At 41.6% G+C, this 17,163-nt stretch overlaps 1 protein-coding gene across 1 annotated transcript; it reads right to left on the reverse strand.

The window, feature by feature from the left end:
- Positions 1–4,969: 4,969 nt before the first annotated feature.
- CAMLG (calcium modulating ligand) lies at positions 4,970–16,224 on the reverse strand. Its single transcript, XM_054037400.1, has 4 exons — positions 15,969–16,224; positions 12,913–13,370; positions 12,182–12,247; positions 4,970–8,221 (listed from the first exon to the last, which is right to left on the reverse strand). Exons 1-4 carry the CDS (start codon positions 16,144–16,146, stop codon positions 8,030–8,032), a joined length of 894 nt encoding a protein of 297 aa, XP_053893375.1. The 5' UTR covers positions 16,147–16,224; the 3' UTR covers positions 4,970–8,029.
- Positions 16,225–17,163: the final 939 nt, after the last annotated feature.

The raw sequence follows: 17,163 nt of genomic DNA on the forward strand, positions 1-17,163 counted from the left end.
AGTCGATTGTGTATGTGCATACTAAGCACATTAAGTCGGGGGAGTGTGTCCTCACTACCGTGGCTAGCATCAACTTACAGAGCGGTGCACTGTGGGTAGCTATCCCACAGTTCCCACAGTCTCTGCTGCCCATTGGAATTCTGGGTTAAGTTCCCAATGCCTGATGGGGCAAAAACATTGTCGCGGATGGTTTTGGGTACATGTTGTCAGTCGCTCCTCCCTCCATGAAAGCAACGGCAGACAATCATTTCCTGCCTTTTTTCCTGGGTTTCCCGTGCAGACTCCATATCAGGACAAGCATGGAGCCCACTCAGCTCACCGTCACCGCTGCTGTTGCATCAGAGAGGCTTTGAAAACCAGTTTCATGACTGGCCAGGCTTCAGTGTGACAGTTGTGTGTGTTTCTCCTCAATGCAAACCCACCCCCTTTGTTGATTTTAATTCCCTCTAAACCAACCACACTCCCCTCTTCGAAATAAAGTCACTATTGTTTTAAAACCATGCATTCTTTCTTTATTAATTAAAAATAAGTGAGATAACGGACAAGGTAGCCCAGATGGGGTAGGGGAGGAGGGAAAATAAGGCCACATTGCTTATTGTAGCCACACTAAAAATCGAACTGTATGAATGACAGCCTTCTGTTGCTTGGGCCATCCTCTAGAGTGGAGTGGCTGGGTGCCCGGAGCCTCCCCCCTCCCCCACATATTTGGGTGTCTGGGTGAGGTGGCTACGGAACATGGGGAGGAGGGGGTTATACAGTGGATGCAGCAAGGGGTCTGTGCTCTTGTTGGCTTTCCTGCAGTTCCAACAGACACTTCATGTCCGTTGCTCCCCCATTAGCCTCAGCATCGCATCCTCCTCCGCTCTTCGCGCTCACTTAATTCTTTCCTAGTCTCTGCCACTGAACTAAGCTGTGCCCTATCAGTGGGGGAGGACTGCATGAGCATGGAAAACATGTTTTTTTTTGCCTTCTAATCTGCAATAACCTCAGGGACGGAGATGATAGGGGGAGAGTAGAAACATTCTACGCTCTACGATTCTGGGGGGACTGTATGGGCACCTGTGCTGCTGAATTCACCACACTGACCACACAGGAAATAAAATTCAAAAATTCCCAGGGCTTTTCCTGTGTACCTGGCTAGTGCATCGGAGTTCAAAGTGCTGTTGAGAGTGGTCACAATGGAGCACTCTGGGATAGCTCCCAGAGGCCAATACAATCGATTTGCATCCACACTACCCCAAATTCGACCCAGCAAAGTCGATTTTAGTGCTACTCCCCTTTCTGGGGAGGAGTACAGAAGTCAATTTTAAGAGCCCTTTAGGTCGACGGAACAGGGTTGGTTGTGTGGATGCATTCATTTCTAAATCGACCTAACATGGCTAAATTTGACCTACCCCCGTAGTGTAGACCAGGCCTTAATGTTCAAGAGCACTAGGGAGTACATCACAGTTGGTGTTCACATCTCATACTCAGATCCTGTGGCTATCAGCCTCTTTAGCATGCAAAAATAACCATGTTGGAACACCCTTTACTTAACCCTGTTCTAACATAGTTTATTCTTGCCCACAGGGACAAAATCCCACCACTGCACAACAACGCTGGCATGGCCCCAGCAGTACTCAAACAGGAATATTTTTGTCATGTAATACTCGACTAAAGCCTCTGTACCCTATACTTGGGGGAATCCTGAGTTAAAAGTTATAGTGCTGATGAAACCTAAGTGTCACTGAAACCAACCTATAACATTAATTTTTTTAATCGCTTGATAAATGTAATCATGATTAATTGCACTGTTAATAATAAAATACCATTTATTTAAATATTTGTGGGTGTTTTCTACATTTTCAAATATATTGATTTCACTGACAACAGAATACAAAGTGTACAATACTCACTTTATATTTATTTTTTATTACAAATATTTGCACTGTCAAAAAAAATAGTATTTTTAAATTTACCTAATACAAGTACTGTACTGCAATCTCTGTATCTTGAAAGCTGAACTTACATATGTAGAATTATGTACAAAAAAACCCCAGCATTCAAAAATAGAACAATGTAAAACTTTAGAGCCTACAAGTCCACTCAGTTCTACTTCTTGTTCAGCCAATCGCTCAGATAAACAAGTCCGTTTACATTTGCTGAAGATAATGCTGCATGCTTCTTTTACAATGTCACCTGAAAGTGAGAACAGGCATTTGCATGGCACTGTTGTAGCTGGTGTTGCAAGATATTTAGCACATCTGGCATGTAAAGAGTCACATGTCCCTTCATGCTTCAACCACCATTCCCGAGGATGTGTCCATGCTGATGATGGGTTCTGCTCAATAATGATCCAAAACAATGCAGATCGATGCATGTTAATTTTCATCATCTGAGTCAGATGTCACCAACAGAAGGTTAATTGTCTTTTTTGGTGGTTTGGGTTCTGTAGTTTCCACATCAGAATGTTGCTCGTTTAAGACTTCTGAAAGTATGCTCCATACCTCATCCCTCTCAGATTTTGAAAGGTACTTCAGATTGTTAAATTTTGGGTTGAGTGCTGTAGCTATCTTTAGAAATTTCACATTGGTATCTTCTTTGCATTTTGTCAAATTTGCAGTGAGAGTGTTCTTAAAATGAACAACATCCAAGGATGCTGAGTCATCATCCGAGACTGCTATAACATGAAATATATGGCATAATACACGTAAAACAGAGCAGGCGACATACATTTCTGCCCCAAGGAGTTCAGTCACAAATTTAATTAACGCATTATTTTTTTAACGAGCATCATCAGCATAGAAGCATGTCCTCTGGAACGATGGCCGAAGCATGAAGAGGTATATGAATCTTTAGCGTGTCTGGCATGTAAATATCTTGTGATGCCAGCTACAACAGTGCCATGCAAACACCTGTTTTCAATTTCAGGTGACATTGTAACTAAGAAGTGGGCATTATCTCCCGTAAATATAAACAAACTTGTTTGTCTGAGCGATTGGCTGAACAAGAAGTAGGACTGAATGGATTTGTAGGCTCTAAAGTTTTACATTGTTTTGTTTTGGAGTGCAGTTATGTAACAAAAAAAACCTACATTTGTAAGTTGCACTTCCATGGTAAAGAGATTGCACTACAGTACTTGTAGGAGGTGAAGTGAAAATACTATTTCTTTTATCATTTTTACAGTGCAAATATTTAATAAAATAAAAATATAAAGTGAGCACTGTACACTTTGTATTCTATGGTGTAATTGATATCCACATTTGAAAATGTAGAAAAACCAAAAATATTTAATAAATTTCAATTGGTATATTAACAGTGCAATAAATTGTGATTTTTTTTTAGTTAATCGCATGCATTACCTGCAATTAATTAACAGCCCTAATTTTTACCATGTTGTAACCCTTGTTAGAGGGCAGGTTTTCTTCGTGTATAGGAATGTAGTTTGGGAAGGGAAGCCGCACCTATCTAAAAATAAATGAAGGGCTCTTATTTAGAATGGTCCAATGGGTGTAACTTGAAAAAAATGCAATAAAATTAAATCTGAGGCTGCATATCAGGATGAAAAATCATAGTGAATTCAATTAGCCTGCAAAAATTGCACCTCAAAGGTGATGGAAGCCTCATTTTTCAGAATATTTAAATCTAGAGGGGAAAAAACACCTCAGAATACAGATAGAGAAAAGTGACCTAATTATGACTTCCATACATAACTACTTCTTTGCTAATGGGTCCCACCGTCTGAAACCAGAAACATTTGCTCCAGGTAAAAGGACTGAATTTGTACCATACAAATTACAAGTCCAGATTAAGGGGCATTTTTATTTAAATTTACAAAATAATATCAAACTTCTTTTTAATGGTTTTGGGACTAAAATTAACAAAAATTAATCAGTCAAATGAAAACTACACCTGAAAACTGACCACTTGTGTCTTAGGCAGATGCTAATTTTACTGGTAAAGTTATAAAAACCAAGATTTACTAGGGAAATAACTATTTTATGAAGACCATAACAAGACACGTTGTCAGTCCTGTGCATTTACAGTAAGACTGTAGAGAATACAGATTAGAATTTTGATTTGTTTGATTAAAAAACAGTCATTTTAAATGACTGCTGAAGGCAAATCTGTTTTACAGAGAAAAATATGAACCTAAATAAACACAGCCAGACACTTAGAGCTCCTACATGTGATATACCTGGTACAAAGACTCATCACATGTAACAAGTGTATGATATCAATTACCAAAGGGACTATTAATAACTTCAGAAATTCTTGTAAAAAAGGTAATATTGGGATCAGGTATGGTCACCTCAGAGTACCCAAACATCTGTACATTGAGATTGATTGTTCAGTTGGCATTCAAATTTAGGTAAACAATTTGTACATGCAATCAATTCAGATTTAAAAAAAATAAATGTATATGCATATAATGAACACCAATTTTGAGGTTTACTCAGTAATCAGTGTGCTAACCTCATGGCTGTAATTTAACACACATGCAGTTTATGTGTAGTAATTAACCCCAAACAATACTTAGCATTTATATAGTTCTTTTAATGTTTACAGAGCTTTACAAATATTATATATTATTAATTTATACAATACCCTGTAAGTAACCATGAGCTTCCCCCCTTCAAAGTGTTACTCAGGCAAGCATTGTATCTTCTGGGGTCTTATTAATGTCATTGGGATACCTGAACAAGTACAGCTTTGTAGAATGGGAGAAATAGAACCGAGCTCTGCAGATAGGGAAACTGAGGCAGGGGGTTCAACTACTCATTGAAAGCATCTGAGCTGGGATTACTACTAAGGAATTTCCAGCTCTTAGTCCTGTGCTCAAATTAAACAGTTTACTAATACAAGACCATAAAACTTAGCCCTTTTTTGATGTTCCTTGTGGAATTGGCAACTCGTTCAGAACATTAACAAAGCAGGAGATCTCAATTAATAAAAAGGGTGGCTTCCCAAGCACAGTCAAACCATAAGAGAAGGTGGTAACAAGCATAAATTTAATAAATTTAATTGAAAACAACCAGTGTAGAAATAAAGAAACATTAAAGAGAATATTGTACATGAACAGAGAAAATGAGATCATGGTGATTGAATTCATCCTCGACCAAGCAATGAAAGAATTCCATCTTATGAACATTTGCCCTATCAGCCCTATGCTTCATTCGTTAATTACAGCAGGGAGGAGGGTTATATGCCCACCCTATCTTCAGCAGGATTATATGTCTGACAAAAGTATTCTTTTCAGAGTCAAAATTTCCATGTTAAGCCTCAGAGCAATATTTCTTCTGGCACCTACGAAAAAAATCTGGTTTAGTCATTTCCAAGTTATAGGAATGCAAAAGGAGTAGAGTCCAGAAAGAATAATAATCTGTATGCCAAGGTGCTTTTCTAGGCTTAACTAATTACAATGAAACCATTCTTAAAAGCTGAAATATTAGTCAGGAATAATGAGAAATTCCGCATTTTTAGACCCTCCATAGGACTAATATGTTGCATTTCTGCAATACTTGTTTATGTGCTATATAATCCTGAAAGTTAGGTCACGTATCATTTTTTGAGCAGACTCATTATTTACATTTCAACAATGGTTTGAAAAGCCCCTATCTGAATCTGTTGACTGAACCTTTTAACGTGTCTACTTTTGTGCTAAGACAAGGTGGATGAGGTAATATCTTTTACTGGACCAACTTCTGTTGGTGAAAGAGACAAGCTTTCAAGCTACACAGAGCCTCTTTTACCAAGGGTACGTCTATACTTACCGGAGGGTCTGGCGGCAGGCAATCGATGTTCTGGGATCGATTTATCGCATCTGGTTTAGACACGATAAATCGATCCCGGAAGTGCTCGCCGTCGACGCCGGTACTCCAGCTCGGCGAGAGGAGTACACGGCATCGACGGGGGAGCCTCCCTGCCGCGTCTGGACCCGCGGTAAGTTTGGACTAAGGTACTTCGAATTCAGCTACGTTATTAACGTAGCTGAATTTGCGTACCTTAGTCCAAAGTGGGGGGTTAGTGGGGACCAGGCCTAACAGAAGTTGGTCCAGTAAAAGATATTAACTCACCCACTTTGTCTCTCTCTAATATCCTGGGATCAACACAGCTACACTGTCACCACAAACTGCATTGGTGCTATCAGACCTAAATCAGAATAGTTTACAATCTAGCCCTAAATGTATACAATTGGCTGGCCAACAAAAATAATGGTAATGCAAAAGAACTGAATGTAGTGTAGACTCAGAACATACGATTCTTTTTCATGCCATAGACATAGGTCTAACAATTGGCTGAGAAATACAGAATTAAAATTATAATGCAGATAATTTTAGTTGAGAAAGATTAGGCAGAAAGCACAGTCTTGTTTACTTTAGCAACATGTAGCCAGATTTTTTTTTTTTGTTAGGAAGCAAAACTATCATTGTAGACAAGCACCAATAAAATGATTGATCTTCTCCAAATTAAAAAACTGATATTGGCCTATTTCACCAATAGACAAGCTACATGGTGGAGGTAACACCTAGTTCAGATGCAGCAGAAATAATTGAAGATGGCCAATGTGAAGGGGTGGCTAGCTGGGATAACACTTCACATAGCCCATTCCTTCCTCTCAATGTGTCACATTTCTGTGGGATTGAAAAGGTAGCTCACTTCCCCCTAGAGAGAGAATAGTATTTATCTGCCTTGGCGGCCTCCTAAATCCCTCCTGTCTGGTTTTACATGTGCTCCTAACAGGTACCACTTTCCCCCTCAACACATTGATCTCCATGTGGAAATAAACTCAAAACAACATGGTGATAAGAAAATGTTTTTTCCATTGCCCGTTTCAGTAGTTCAGATTTGAATAAGCATGGCTATTGTGATTTATTTGGGGGGACTTCAAACCAACATGTAGAACAAAGGAATAAGCAAGTCAGTCAATATATAAATAGCTCTGCTGAATGCCAGCCAAAGGTTCTGTTATGCTGTTGAGCAGTAGCAGTATTAAGCAGCGGAGCAGAACTCCCATGCAATTAAGATCCTGTTTACATGCAAATGTCTTTAGTAATAAACACAGGGAGAGAAATACAGAAAAGATATACATAGTCAAAATATGTAGTCCCCTGGTTAACTAGCGGTTGACCAAAACAACACAGACATTTTTAATAAATATGAAGCAACTGCTTTAGACTTGGGCTTTTTGAGTGCTGCTTTCACTGTAGAAAGTGAACCCTCTAGAGAGAGAGAGTAGTAAACCGAGGTCAAGATGAAAGTGTGGGTAAAACTAGGGTTAGGATAACTACTAGGATTAGAGAGCTGCCAAATGCTCAGGGAAACATTATGAGATTAGCATAGTTTCTAAATATGTCTTCTTACTTCTTGAAGAACGACATTTGTAGGACAACAGGATTTTTTTGCTTAGTAGTTTTGCTCCAGTTTCCTCACTTGAAATCAGTCATGGCTATAACAAATAACTTATGCACAGAGAGAATGAGGACTTCAACTGAGAGCAAGTCAATGAGGTGGCACATCACCAAACTGCTGCAGAAGCAGCAGGCATGTGGGCTGAGGCTATTTTTGTTCAACATTCAAAGTTTGAACAATAGAATGTCTGGGTACATTTTACTTTATTTAAATTTTAAAAAACAGAAGTAATACACAGGGAGCAGTCTTTAGGTAAGTCCTGTCACAATGTATAAATAGTTCTGTTGAGAGCACACCAGTTCTGTTGTGTTCTCACACTACCAAGTCAACAAGAAAGTGACATAATGTAAGTGATGCTTGGGGTACGGTGAAAAGGACATCTAACTAAATAAGCAAAAGATATAAATCACTGACACTTGCACTCTAATCTCCACATTAGAAATTGAATAAACTGTACTAATACAACCCCAAACCAGGGACCCTGTTCTTCCATTCATATGAGTGGATTTAACCGGTTTCAAGCATTTGAATAGGTAAGAATTAAGTAAGGTATAAACCTGTGTGGCATACCCAGCGATATTATAGGAATACAGAACGGAAAACTTTTATGCAACTACTGTATTGAGTTCTACAGCCATCACGGCACTTCAGAACCAAAAAAACCAAGCAGTTCATGGCAGAAGATAAAAGTAAAGAAATAAACACAGAGATCTGTGAAAATGTCTCCCATTTTGCTATAGGTATCCATGGAACGACTAATCACTTCTGCAGGGATTCCTGACAGTAAAAGAGCAGCAGTTAATACCGTAGTTTTCATCTTCTTTTCACTCTAAACATCAAAAAACAAAAACAGTGATTACTAAATTATTTCACAATCCAGTTCTGCTTAAAGCAACACACCTACCTTTAAGCCAATACCTGAATATTTTTAGTATGTTTATTTGTATGAATTGTCAGTATAGATAACATACATTTTATCCCCCTGTGAAGTCTTGCATCCATTCTCTGCAATTGTGCTCTAGGATTCTGAACATTTCTCTCTTATTGTCTTTGCAGCAGATTCATGCTGAGATGGTTCCAATATTCTCCCAAACCACCGTGAAAAATAGGGAAGTCTGAGTTAGTTTAGCTATGCTGGCAAAACTTCCTAGCACAGACATAGCTTTTGCTGGGAAAAAATGTGCTTTTGCTGGTATAGCTTATACCAGTTCCCTATATAAACTACACTGGCAAAAGCCAGTATAGCTGCATCTACACTAGGACTCTTGCCATTATAAAAATGTCGAAGATTATATCCCTAACGGACATTACTTTACCAGCAACAATTTCTAGTGCAGACCTGCTCTAAGTTTGGGAGGCTTTCATCTATCCTTTCATTTCAAACTATCCAACCCTATTTTTTATTCTCAAACTGTCACTGTGTGCTAATCCTGTGGCAGCAAGTCCAGACAGCAAGACTCAGCTTCAGCAGTAAATGCCACTGGCTGCTATGGAGGATACAATCTTCTCTCATCTTTCTAGACACCATGGATATTATATCTCCCAAAGACTGACAAGGGAAGAGTGGAAGCTCACTTGGTGTGTCATGCTTATTTTGACCTGTAAGCTCTTCAGGGCTGGAACTGTCTTCACTTGTATTACTGAGTTAAGATCAATTTGATCACGTCCTCTTGGGAATCTGAGATCTTGATCCTTTTCTAATGCAGAAAAATGATTTAGTTTAAAACCTGACCCCACGTGTGGACTCCAGCAAGAGTAGCTGGGACTGCTACTTGATTGTTTTATTCTTTTATCTCAGAGATCCCAGTGAGCAGTTTTGGGAGGGTGCTTTTCTGCCCGGAGGATGATCTCATGTGGGATGCTGCAGGTTTCCACTATGCATAGAGAGCTGAAAGGATGGCTAGCAAGGAGACATGCAGTGAATTTTTTTTTTTTTTTTAGTATCCTGACAATACCCACTTTGTATTTTCAGGTCATCCAACACAAAGTGCGATAAAGAATCTTTCTGTGTCTGTTTGAGACTGGTGCATGAGGAGAGCAAGCTAGTTTACCTGAGTTTTATACCCTTGAGCTTTATGACCAGCTGGGGCAAGAAGCCAGGAGCTATAATGAAGACTAATCAGATTGTTTGTCCCACTGGTTGTCACTCAAGGGTGCAATCAGTAGTCTTGTTATATTAACAGTTGATACTGGATAATCCCAACAGTGATGATCAAAACTACTTTTTCCCCATCTTTTTCTGGTTAGAGAGTGTAACCATCTCTTGATGCAACCCTGCTACTGTAATCAATGCCTTTATCATCTCTAAATTAGATTATGACCATGTGCTCTATTTAGGGCTACATCTTAAATGCATTTGGCAACAACTAGCATAGAATGCAGCAGCTTACTTGCTAAGCAGCTTTTCCCTCCATGAACACACATACACTGGCTATCAGGCTGGTTTCTAGGTCAAGTTCAAGATGTTGGTTTTGACCTAGTAATCCACAAATGGCATGGCACTTCTCTCTCCATCAAATACTGCTTCAGATATCATCAGCACAGGTGATCACACTGGTGCTCCATCAGTTTTCTAAACGGAACTGCTGCAGAGCTCTCTTAAGAAGGGCCATGACCACCTTCAAATTCACTCCCTTCTCAGTGGTCTGAAATAGTTTGAATCTGTTGACCATTAGGAGGCCTTGACAATTCCATCTCTTAAAACGGGTAATAGGAAAGGGCTGAGACTGTAAGGTTAAGGTTTTTGTAGGATGGGTGAATTGGCTACTCTCTGTGTTACAGGTTGTGGTTTAAGTTATTTGTCAAAGGTCCTAAATTCTAGAATAGATGTCTGTTTGGCATTTTATACTGAAATTCATTTTTGGGAAGGCAACATTAAGTTGTGTGAAATTTCAAAATGTGATCTATTACAGTTTAGTATTGCAACTTATTATTGTACAGTATAGGTAAATCAAGCCATTTATGAATATTTAAACAATCCTATACTCATGGTATCCCAACATTTTTATAAAGCAACAAAAATGGACACCGATAGCAGAATGACCTGCGTAAGTATTAGTAATTATTTACTAAGCAATTAGCTCACACAAGATTAATCATTATAATATATTTAAAATGAGGGAAAGGGGTTTGGCCATTTCCTCTCAAAATGTGCCAGGAAAGTTGTACTTTCCACTTAGCTAGCCCAGAGATGGACCGACAGGCCTGTGGTTTAAAGTATCATTAAAGCAACATACACAATGAACGGTAAATGTTGTCAGCAAGCATATTATTTTCAAATTAAAAAAAGTCACATCTTAAAATATTACAGTTAAATAACTGAAATTAGAATCATGGAAACTAGAGCTAAAAAAAATCTAATGGGTGATCTAGTCCAGGTGCTCTAATCCAGGATGGATCCCCTTAATACACTGTCTGGTGTTGTCTGCAGATCAGTTTAGAATGACTTCTTGAAAGTTCACTGTTTTCAATTACATCTTACCTAAGAAAGGCCAACCACTCATTTATTCCTACAGTCTATAGTTAATCTACTATTCCTTTGAAAAGGAACATTAGAATTTTAAACTATGGATCAAGTATTAGTTGACCTTCCTTTACAATGTAGGCTGATAAAGACATCAGCTAAGCAGTCACTTAATTGTAATTAACCAGGATAGATATATAAAGCAAGGGATACAGTTTCCTATTGACGAACAGGAAGTTAGGCATGTAAATAAATCCTCACATTTCAAAGTCTTCCACCTTGACTTCTGCCCTACATTTAAACAGTTATTAGTAAGTGAATTCAGTGACCTTGAAAATGAAGGACTAGGGTTTAGTTCACACAGAGGGGAAAAATTCTGTTAGCTCGAACATCTCACGCACATCATCTGTGGATGAAACCACACAACAGTGACCGCAGATAAGTACCGTATATACTCGTTCATTAGCCCGTTCGTTTATAAGCCGACCCCCCAAAATGGATAGGTAAAAATAGCAAGAACTGTATGACCCTGTCATAAGCCGACCCTATATTTCAGGGGTTGGAAAACTTTGACTCCTGGCCCATCAGGGTAAGCTGCTGGCAGGTCGGGACGTTTTGTTTACTTGGAGCTTCTGCAGGCATGGAACCCCCCTCAGCTCCCTGTGGCCGCAGTTCGCTGTTCCCAGCCAATGGGAGCGGCGGGAAGTTCCCACAGCTCCCATTGGCTGGGAACGGCGAACTGCGGCCACAGGGAGCTGAGGGGCTCCATGCCTGCAGACGCTCCAGGTAAACAAAATGACAATGTATTAGATATTCAATTAAATGATTCCATAGAGGTTAAAATCATCAAATTTTGGTGTAGACCCGTTTATAAGACGAGCCCCGCTCTTTGATGCATCACTTTTTAACCAAAAATATTCGGCTTATGAACGAGTATATATGGTACTGCATGGATGGAAGGTAAATGCTTCATAACACAAAAGAAGAACTAAAGTCATCTTTTGACCAGATACTTCTAATGGTAGTATAACTAAATGTTCACGAGGCACAAGAACAAGACAATAGAACTCATTTTCACTCGAGGGTTTAACAGGATTTGAATTAAGGTCCTGACAATTTAAAGGCTAGTGCATTAATCCACAATAATAGGTGCCTTTCATTTCATTACCTTAAAATGAAAGGGGGTCATATTGATACATCAATTAGTCACTTAATCCTGTTTGTAAAGTACATTCTGTACTAGCTGGGCCCATGCTAAACCACTCAGTTTTAAAGATTCTCAGTTTTAAAGATTTTAAATTAATCTTTTCTGAATACTGATCTTACCTTTGGAAAATATTTGGACAGTCCCATATATGCAAGTTGTAGAGTAAGAAATGGTGCAAATATTGACTGTGAAGATTGAAGAGAAAACATGAAAATTAGTTAGACAAACAAGGATAATTGGGGAATCACATTAACTTACTCTTCCAAGGAAAATGCCATTTGTGTGTAATAAAATTTCAGTCACTGCACTGCAAAATAAAATAACCATTTTTATGAACACTGGTTGCCTAAATAGATAAATTTAACCACTAAGGAGGAATAGCTGCATAAATTCTCTTAAGCCCTGACCCTGAAAGGAGATAGACATAGGAGGCCTTACAGACTTACCAAAGATTGTTGCCACAGTTACATCATCAATGCTGTCTAAAGTCAACCCAATTACTCAGAAGATGGTACTTTGTGCTAGCTACATACTTCTAGATGAGATTCCAGCTGGAGACACAGGCAAATGCTTGAAGCATTCTGGTGCTAATGTTCTTAGTCTCTAGGAGATGAGGTTATAGTTTGCTCTTCTCTCAACTGCTACCTACTGGCTGCATTACCCAGACAGTGCAGGTTCTGAAATGACTGCCTGCCTCAAGAAGGTAATGATTACTCAGGGCTTATATAAGAAAAAAAGTTCCCTACTCATCCAGTCACCAACTACAGACAAGGGCCATGATGAATTTCATGTTACCTCTAGAAGAGAACTAATGTGGGATTTGCAGCAACAAATATTTTTCTTAACTCACCAAGTACTTGCACACAAAAGCCCTAACTCCTATGGCAAGAAGCGCACATCCCACCAATCTAAAAATGCGAAAAGAATCAAATTCCTCCACTGCATTCCCATTCTCTTGACTAGGCTTCTCATTCATCAGCTGGTTTCTTAGCTTCATAGCTTCATCAAATCTTGATAAGTATTGATCTAATCCATGTCGAGGTGCTCTCTGTGAAGCTTCTGATGCCAGATCCCCTCTGCTACGATGCCGGAGCTCGCTGGTACCATCGTTACCGAGCTCAGGAGTTTTACTGAACAAGTCCTTTTTATCTCCTTTGAGCTCTATAATGCCACTTGTGTGGTCAGATGTTCCTGCCAAATTACAGACAGAATCACCAAGCACAATTCGCTTTGAAACTGCAGGAATAGGGAGGGAGTTCGATTTATCTTGCTCATGTTGAAGTTTTGATTCTGTGTGACTTTCATCATCTGAAGAGGAGAAACAGAACATGAAGCATGTTATTCCCACTGAATATTTAGATCAGCCTCTCAGCCTGCTGGATTTTGGGCATCAGGTTGATGTATTAAATCATTTTTGTGAAACCACAGCTTTACTATTGATAACGAATACGTTCAAGCTTTTCTTCACAGTATTTTATAAACAGTATTTAACTAATCTTCCTAAACCCCCTGAGAAGTAAATGAGTGACTATCAGCAGTCCCATTTGACAGATGGAGAAACTGAGGCAGTGGTTAAGTGACTTGCCCTAGGCAATAGAAGACCTCTGTGTTAGAGCTAGGATTAGAATTCAGGCGTTCCTGACTACTACTTCTATGCTCAGACCATTACACCATGTCTCCTGGTGGAAAACAATAAAAAAAATTGCATAAAGCCAGCTTCAGCATCAAGACAAAAATCTGTTATCTTGACAGTGACTTCATAAGATCCATCCTTTTATTTTTTTATATATACATTTGCAATGGGCTCTAAGAAGCTCAATGACTTCCCTCTACCACCATACTGACTTCCATAGGTGCATATGACACTTTCCAAAATACAAAATATACATTAAAACCCAGCAATAAAGAGTTTATAAAAACTGTAGCAGATGTTGGGCTGCATTCTTCAATTGTCTGTACAAGTGTCAGCACAGCACAGTCACTCCGCAATGAAAAACCAAGTAAAAGCACTGGGTGTGAAGAGAGATTTGAAGAATGACATCTGGAACACAGGAAGCAAGGGGTTATTTCAAGCAAAGAGAGCAGTGTAAAAGAGACATAGAATTCAGAGTAAGTGAAGCAGACAGAAGGAGCATTAAGAACCATACGCAACCTAGAAGGTATGGAAGGAAACAAGCCAAGATGTAGTCAATTGTGGAGTTGCAGAGTGCTAAATGAGGACAATGACCTTTCATTTGGTGGGGAAAGAGAAAATGCAATAAAAGGATATTCCAGTCATGGGTATTAAACCAGAAAAAAAGAAAAACTATAAGAGAAGTATTTTTCATAATCAAAATTTAGCTTATTAATTAGAATGGTTAATGAAAGTTGGAGACAAATACAAACTGGATTGTTTAAGTGAAGCAAATTGTAATAAGGGCTCTTAAAGGCTCCCGCTAAAGTCCTGGGGTGGCAAAACAACAGGTGGAAAGGTCCCAAACAAGGACTGTAAAAAGCGACAGAGTCCTGTGGCATCTTATAGGCCAACAGACGTATTGGAGCATAAGCTTTCGTGGGTGAACACCCACTTTGTCAGATGCATGCGGTCTGTGACTCTCTGCCTGTGCTGACACTCGAGCTGCATTCTTCAATTGTCTGTACAACATCTGCTACCTTCTTTAATGCCATCTGCAAAACTGTCAAGAAGGGGTTACTCCTTATCAAGGCAAAAGGAATAAAGAATATTGTTAAAATGAAAGCCTTACTTACAACTTTACATTTCTAACGCTTTAACTGTTTTTGTTTTTCTGTATCTTTAATAAAATATTTAAAAGATTGAGATGGTGGCTACTATAATGGGAGTAAACCAGCGATAATTTCACACAAAACCCCAAACACAACATTAAACAGGATTAAGTGTGAACAGTGAAGAAGAGTTTTATTAGCATTCCTTTGTTGGGCCCAAGGAACCCCCAATCAGCACAACAGGACACAATCCTGCCTACTCCTGTACAAGCAGAAAATTCCATTGAAGTCAATGGCAATTGTGTGTGTAGAGTCCTTGCAGGATCAGACCCTTAAATTGTAAATTATTTTTAGGGGGCAGGAGGAGGACCCCCCCCCCTTATTTTATGTGTATACATCTATGGTGCTTTATAGATAATAATAACCCTAATACACTAAAGAGCCCTGAACAGAAGTTTAATGTGATTCCAAATACATGAAACATGGAAGAAAAAAATATGACCACAAGCAGCAAATCTCAACAACACAGTAAACTGGAGTGTGCAGAAGTCACCTAAACTATTTTACAGAGAGCAGAAAATGCTGAGGTCAGTAAAGATCTCCAGATACCATCCCTCACCCACTGAGGGAAATCACACAGGCATTTGTATGCTGCACTGAGGTGTGTTTCTGCACAGCAAAGTGGACTCCTCCAATCTCTGCAGTAAAGCATGGGCAGAAGAGGAGTGAGGATGTAACTACCACAAAAAAACCCCATCACCGATAGCACAGTCATGCCCCCACCCATCTTGGTGGGGAAGAGTGTTTTCCCCGCTCCCGGAGAGGAGAAAGATGCCATCACTATACATCCCCAGAGCCCCTCGCCTTGCCTAGAGGCAAGGTAACAAGAGCATGGCTGTTGTGTATCATATACCCCAAAAGCTGAGGGGCTAGCCACAGCCTCCAACCTATGCTGGCCCTATCTCCCCCTGCCCCTTTTTTAATGGGAGGAGTATCCCCAGCAATCTCCAGCCCAGACTGGCTCCCTTCAGTGGCAGGGGTCCGCCCCAGCAGCCTCTCCCTCTTGCCTGCCCCCAGCCCCTTCCTCAGTGTCTTCGTGGAGGCCACAGCCCCTCACCGTTGGCCTCCCGTCGGGCTAGGGCTGAGCGACACCCGGCCCCCACATGTCTCCCCGCCTCTTACCCCTCACCCCGCCCGGCCGGTGGAAGCCCATGATGCGGTTGATCCTCTCCTCCGAGTTCAGCAGCAGCTTCCTCCGCCGGAGCTCGGCCCGGCGCTGCGACACTGAGAGCACTGGGGGGACTCCCAGGGGACCAGGAGCAGACCCGCCATCCACCCCAGCCAGCGCCTCCGGCTCCATCCGCAGCAAAAACAGCACAAGCGGCTCCGCCCCCCACAAAACAATGGGGCCTGCCAGGCCTCGCCACCTCCCTCACGCCTAGTGCGCAGGCGTAACCCCCGCCGCCATCCTAGAACCGCCTCCAACTGCTGAAGCAATAAGCGCCATCTTGGATGAGGGCAGAGGCCACAGGAACTGGGAGTGACGTCCCGCCAGTAAACCTCGCCAACCCCCGCACCTTTCCGGACTTGATGCCCACAGTAAAGATGGCGGCTCCGGCCTCGGGATTGCCACACAAAGAGGCGCGTGAGGGGAGGCGTGTCGCAGCAGCGCTCGCCAGCTAGGTGACAGGGCCGGGTGCACCACGCGGCTAAGGGGAGGGCCCGGTGTGATTAGAGTCAGAGCAACCACCTGCTTCCGCGGGCGAAACGGCTCCCCGGGGGGAAGGGTCCCGGCGGGCGCCCTACCGAGGAGGCGGCGGCACAGCCCAGGGGACAGGCGCCTTCAGTCCACAGGCCCGTTGCGCCCCGGTCGGCGATCCAACAACCTGGCCGCGCGACCCGCACGCAGAGCCTGCCCCAGCGCTTTGCCTAGCGCGGTGCGGTGCGGTGCGGCGCGCGAGGGGTGAAGTCAGAGCTGCCTGGCGTTGGCGCCTGGCCAAAGGCGCCCAGGATTGGCCCGCGGCTGAGTGTCTGCCCCGCTGCCGGTGCCTAGGGGCTAAGTCATCGCGACGGCCCGGTTTGTGTGCCTCAGAGATGGCAACTCTAGAGCTCCCCCCATCAGACACAGAGCAGTTGGCTGTGCCTGGTCCCACCGCTCCCCCCCATCAGACACAGAGCAGTTGGCTGTGCCTGGTCCCACCGCTCCCCCCCATCAGACACAGAGCAGTTGGCTGTGCCTGGTCCCACCGCTCCCCCCCATCAGACACAGTGCAGCTCTCTCATTTGAGCACCAATTCTCTACAAAGGGGATCTCACACGCACCCCCCTCCTTAATGTTTGAGGCTCCCGCAGCAATAGCGAGTGACTATCACTATGA

The sequence above is a fragment of the Malaclemys terrapin genome, chromosome 8 (genome assembly GCF_027887155.1).
Source record: "Malaclemys terrapin pileata isolate rMalTer1 chromosome 8, rMalTer1.hap1, whole genome shotgun sequence".
Lineage (NCBI taxonomy): Eukaryota > Metazoa > Chordata > Testudines > Emydidae > Malaclemys > Malaclemys terrapin.

What these genes read in the sequence shown, in the direction of transcription:
- CAMLG (XM_054037400.1), bottom strand. Translation starts at nt 16,146, where the DNA reads ATGGAGCCGGAGGCGCTGGCTGGGGTGGATGGCGGGTCTGCTCCTGGT. An exon ending in CCGGCCGGGCGGGGTGAGGG is followed by an intron (nt 13,371 to 15,968) that starts GTAAGAGGCGGG and finishes TCTCCTCTTCAG; the next exon opens with ATGATGAAAGTCACACAGAA. An exon ending in CTTTTGTGTGCAAGTACTTG is followed by an intron (nt 12,248 to 12,912) that starts GTGAGTTAAGAA and finishes CAATCTTCACAG; the next exon opens with TCAATATTTGCACCATTTCT.